The following is a 4,950-nucleotide window of genomic DNA, read 5'->3' as shown; positions in this document are numbered from 1 at the left end:
CCAGTTAATAAGTAACTAAAAAAATGCATTAACAGAATTCTTTTCTTCTCTCAGTGTTAATGAGTTCTCTAGTCTACACTGGGAAATGATTATTATTAGTATCATTTTCAAACATTGTTTTAGACACATCCAGCTCCTAATTCTATCACCAAACTCTTTACATTAGTAGCATTTTTTAAAAGTAAGTTCAAGTACAGAATTAAATGGAAAGTTTTAATAGCTTATCCATATGTATACTTGATATTCTTGGCTGCAGAAAGGGATAGCATCATAATATTAAAGAAAAACAGATAAAAATCTAGCTGTAAGAGCCATTTAAACAAGTTCATCTATGTCAAGGGTTCCTATGAGCCTCGCTTTTATTCAAAAACTGTATTTTCTTTACAGACTATTTGCTTTTAAAATAATATGGTTAAGCTGTTAGTCATTCTAACTATTTATATAGAAATGTTAGTTGGAATACTTGTAAACCTTGTCAGGGTGACAAATGAAAGATAATAAACCCTTGATCAATATAACTTTTATTTATTCATCCAGGAACAGAGGATATCATAGGCAACAACGCCGCCTAGGAGAACAAGGATTTCACATAAACTGTTTTGGCAGAAACACACATTTAAATAATCATCCAAATCACCACCTCACTATCTCTATCTTAAAAAAAAAAATAATCAAAACTAAACAAAAAAAATGGAGAAAAAGAAACATAAAATCTGAACAAACAGTCCAGAAATCTTATTTAATGTCTATGCCAGCCACATCTGTCCCTGATTTTAGAAGTCATAATACTTAGCAGTGACAATGGCACCCTTCATTTGCAAGCACATTATAAACATGACCTGACTGCAATTATACCACAATACCTAACCACAGCTAATCAACATGACTGCCTGGTCTGCCCTCAGCCTAGGGAAGTGCTGATTTAAGTTTGTGCTGCCAGCCCCCTATATGACAGTGTCTACATCCTGCAGAGTACTACCCACAGAAGTGAATTTAGCATAAATTGACTGACCAAACTACAGCACATCATCAAGCAGGTTTCTCCACTCAGTGCTAATATTTTCTTTTATAATCCAAGAAGAATTGACCCAACCAGGATGCAATTTAATGTAAACCATTTGGAGTGAAAGGTGTTATCTTGCCTAGCGAAATCTCCCCTTCGCAGTCCAGCTCACAGGCAGAGTCAGTGGCAACCTCATGGTCAGGGGAGATCTGGGACATCCTATCAAAAGGGTCCTCGCGATTTTCCTCACATTCAACCACATTTGGGATCATGTTAACATAAGCAGTCACTATCTCCTTATGGTAAAGCGTGTCCTGGTTGTAAGAGATAAGCTCATTGCTTATATTAACAGTCTCCACTGCAGTACCAGAGCAAAACTGACCACATCCCAGGAGGTTGGAGAAAACCTTTCTAAAGTCAGCATTGAAGGCATAGATGATGGGGTTAAGAGAAGAGTTAGCCCAACCAAACCAGACAAAGATATTAAAGGTGGTCTCACTGACACAGGGGAGGCCTGCGTGGGGGTCACTGGGTGGGCTTTCACAGAAGGGAACCATGCAGTTCAGGATGAAGAATGGCAACCAGCAACAGACAAAGACACCCATGATGACAGAGAGCGTCTTCAACACCTTGGTTTCTTTCCTGATGGAGGACTTGAGGCTCGTATGATGGTGGCAGTCAATGTGGCTGCTCCGGCAGCTCTGTGCATGCTCGGCTGCCCTCTCCAAGGAAGAGATACGACGAATCTGCACCTGGGCAATGCGGTAGATTCGAGTGTAGGTAACTATCATGATAGCCACCGGGATATAAAAACTGATCAAGGAGGAGGAAATAGCATAAGTCCTGTTGAGGCTGGAGTCACAGCTCTCCAATGGTCCAGTGAGGGTATCATTGTCGCCAGAGGTCCCATCAGAGGGTCTCACTGCTGCTAATGCCACCCATGTGGTACTCATATCTTCTGTCCAGGCAGTGACAGCACCTGCTGCTGCCCAAGCAGTGCCAAATCCGTCTCCAATATCATCAGCAGCAACAACATCCCCACCTTTGTGCCAGTTGAGCTGGACAGGGATGAAGGAGATGAGCACGGACAGTGCCCATGCCACGCCGATCATCACCAGAGCCAGCCGCTGGGTCATCTTTCTCTCGTAGCGGAAAGGGCTGGAGATAGCCCAGTACCTGTCCACGCTGATCACACACAGGTTGAGGATGGAGGCCGTGGAGCACATGATATCAAAGGCCACCCAGACGTTGCAGAAAGCCCCAAAGGGCCAGTACCCAGCTACCTCTGCCACCGCCTTCCAGGGCATAACCAGCAGGGCCACCAGTAAGTCCGAGACAGCCAGGGACACGATGAAGATGTTGGTAACCTTGCTCCGCAGGTGCCGGTAGCGGACGATGGCCGCGCACACGAGCACGTTCCCAAAGAGCGTCCAGAGGATGAGCAGCGCCAGCAGGCTGCCCGCCGCCACCTGCGCCGCGCCCGGGGAGCCCGCCGGCCCCCGCGCCTCGCTGGGGGGCCCCGTCGCCTGGGGCAGTGGGCTCCGGCCGCCCCGCAGCATCGCTGGCGGCTCCCGCCGGCGGCGGGGCGGCTCCGGCCGGGATGCGCCGAGCAGCCAGCGCCGCCCCGCTGCCCGGCCCCATGGGGCCGCTGCCCCCCCGCCCCGCCGCCACCCCTGCCGGATGGCCCCGCTCGGCCGCTCAGCGCGCACCGGGCTCCGCGCCTCGCCACTACCGCCGCGCCAGCCCCGCCGGGGTCCCTCTCCCGCGCTCCGGGGCCCCGCCTGGGGTCCCCGCCCCGCGGCACAGTGCAAGTACCTCCGCTCGGGATCCCCGCCCCGCGGCTCAGTGCGGATCCCCCTGCTCGAGGTCTCCGCCCCGCGGCTCCTTCCAGGGGTTCCCGCTCCGCAGTTCGGCACGGCCCCCCGCTCGGGGTCCCTGTCCCGCGGACCTTGCTTTGGGTTCCCGCCTCGCGTCCTTTCGCTTGCGCCCCCCGCTCCGCGGCTCAGCGCGCACCCTGCCCGTGGCACACGCTCCGCGCCCGCTCCTTCTGGGTTCGCTCTACGCCACCGCGACTCCCGGTGGCTCCCGCCCGGGCTCCCAGCGCGGCTGAGCCGCGCTCCCGCCTGTGCCGCCCGCCCGTTCCCCGCCGCCCGGGCCGGCCCGCCCGCCCCCGCCGCCCTGCGAGCATGCTCCGCCGCCAGGGACGCGCCGTCCGGGCCGGCGGGCACCGCGGCTGGCCGGGGACGGGACGGGACGGGTCGGAAAGGAAAGGCGCAGCGGGGGCAGCCGCCCTGCCTGCTCCTTCCGTCCCTCCGAAACCGAGTCACCCTCGCGATCGCTCGGTGCCGTCACCGGCTCTGTGCGGCGGTTTTGCGCAGCACAGGAGGAGAGCGCGGTCCCACCGCGGGAGTGGGGAAATGACCCCCAGCATCACCGGGGGAAGAGGGGCTGTCCAGGACGGGCACGGACACAGCTCGGCCGGCCTCTCGCTGGGAGCGAACGGGGCTGAAAGGTGCGGTGTGGGGAGCGGGACGGGCTGGGTGTCTTCCTCAGGGATGGGAAATAGAGTGTGCCTCCGTATTTGCTCCAAAGGCTTCTACTGGACGGGTGAGATGTATTACAGGCAGAAAGCCCGGCAACCGAAAATCCGATTCTCTCTCTTTCCAGCTCTGTGGGATGAATCATTCCTCTCGGTAGGGCCCCAGCACAACTAGAAACAGACTGTGACCGTGAGCACTACAGGTGTTAATGCTCTTGGACTCACCGTGTGAAAATGGCATGCTTGAGTTTCTTCAGAGAACGTCTTAGTTATTCTTATTCGAAATATAATTGATTTATTTCCTCTAGAACTTAATTACTTTTTAAAACCGTTGCCAGAGATCAAACCCATTCTTGACTCAGCAGCCTGTTTTGGCACTGAAAGGGCTGAAGAACTGACACTTTTCAGGGGCCTTCCAGCTGCTTCTCCAGGCAGATCAGGAAGGATCACTATACCTTACTGGATCTGCAGTGACACGAAGGAAGATTAAGTGCTAGAGTTACTAAATACAGAGGGAAAGAAAAAAAAAATCAAATTCTGAAACCTTTTAGGTAATTTTATAAAATTGTCACAAGAAAACTGAAGCTTCACTTTACCTCTCGCTTAAGAAATTGGCACTACATTTCCACATTTAAACAGAGTTATATTTAATATTGGAGGGAGAATTTAGCTTTTGTCACCACTGAATTCTAAACAGTGTGACTAAAGCTCTGATGCTGAGGCAATGTGTTGCTTGCACAAACTCTGCTTTCCTAAGCAATGCCTCCTACAATTTGTCTAAACGAAGAAGCAGATTGCACAAGTACTTGTGCACATGCCTGTTGAGGCTTCTAGTCGTGGGGTTATTTTATAATGTAGTTAATGGGGATATTTTATGTCAAAAATGATCCAATTTGCTTGTTTAGCTTATATTCATTGCTTCAGCAATGCAGAGGTGCATGCATGTGCTTGTAATGTGGTATCTGGATGTATGTGTGTATTCACACGTGTGCTGCCAGTATGCATGAGCTATTTAAATAAACACACGTGTAGATATCTGTCTTAATAACAAAAGTAGCCCAATAAAACAGCCTGCTCACAACTCCGCAGGCTCTTGCCCACACTGGTAGCTTAGTACAAATCAGAGGTGCAGGTGTGTGTTATCTCCTGCCAGCTCTGCCGGGTGTGCTGGAGTCAGGCGCAGAGGACGTGCAAGCAAATGGGAAAGATGCCTTAACTCATTGAAACAAAAATTGTAAGAGTTCACTTGTCAGGGGTCTAAAGAATGAAGCTTTGCTATGCTTTGTTCTTAACTGTCTGCAATAGGTGGACCCAAAGTGGAGGACTTTCCAAAGTACCCCATTTATTGGCCAAGAGTTGCATTTGGCTGTCTGAATCCCACAACTCAGAATTTAGAGGATATAATCTC

The 4,950-nt window shown here is 51.2% G+C and overlaps 1 protein-coding gene across 1 annotated transcript; it reads right to left on the bottom strand.

Annotated features, from left to right (window-relative positions):
* Window positions 1–505: 505 nt before the first annotated feature.
* On the bottom strand, window positions 506–2,562 carry DRD5 (dopamine receptor D5). The gene has a single exon (XM_066185458.1). It carries the CDS (start codon window positions 2,560–2,562, stop codon window positions 1,105–1,107), a length of 1,458 nt encoding a protein of 485 aa, XP_066041555.1. The 3' UTR covers window positions 506–1,104.
* Window positions 2,563–4,950: the final 2,388 nt, after the last annotated feature.

The sequence above is a fragment of the Chamaea fasciata genome, unplaced genomic scaffold, assembly GCF_029207755.1.
Source record: "Chamaea fasciata isolate MVZ Bird 193981 ecotype frontalis unplaced genomic scaffold, bChaFas1.0.hap1 SCAF_6, whole genome shotgun sequence".
In the NCBI taxonomy this organism is placed as follows: domain Eukaryota; kingdom Metazoa; phylum Chordata; class Aves; order Passeriformes; family Sylviidae; genus Chamaea; species Chamaea fasciata.
The sequence above is the reverse complement of the archived record's forward strand: the minus strand, read 5'-3'. Positions and strand labels throughout refer to the sequence as shown.

Coding starts and splice junctions, on each gene's coding strand:
- DRD5 (XM_066185458.1), bottom strand. CDS start 2,562: ATGCTGCGGGGCGGCCGGAGCCCACTGCCCCAGGCGACGGGGCCCCCC.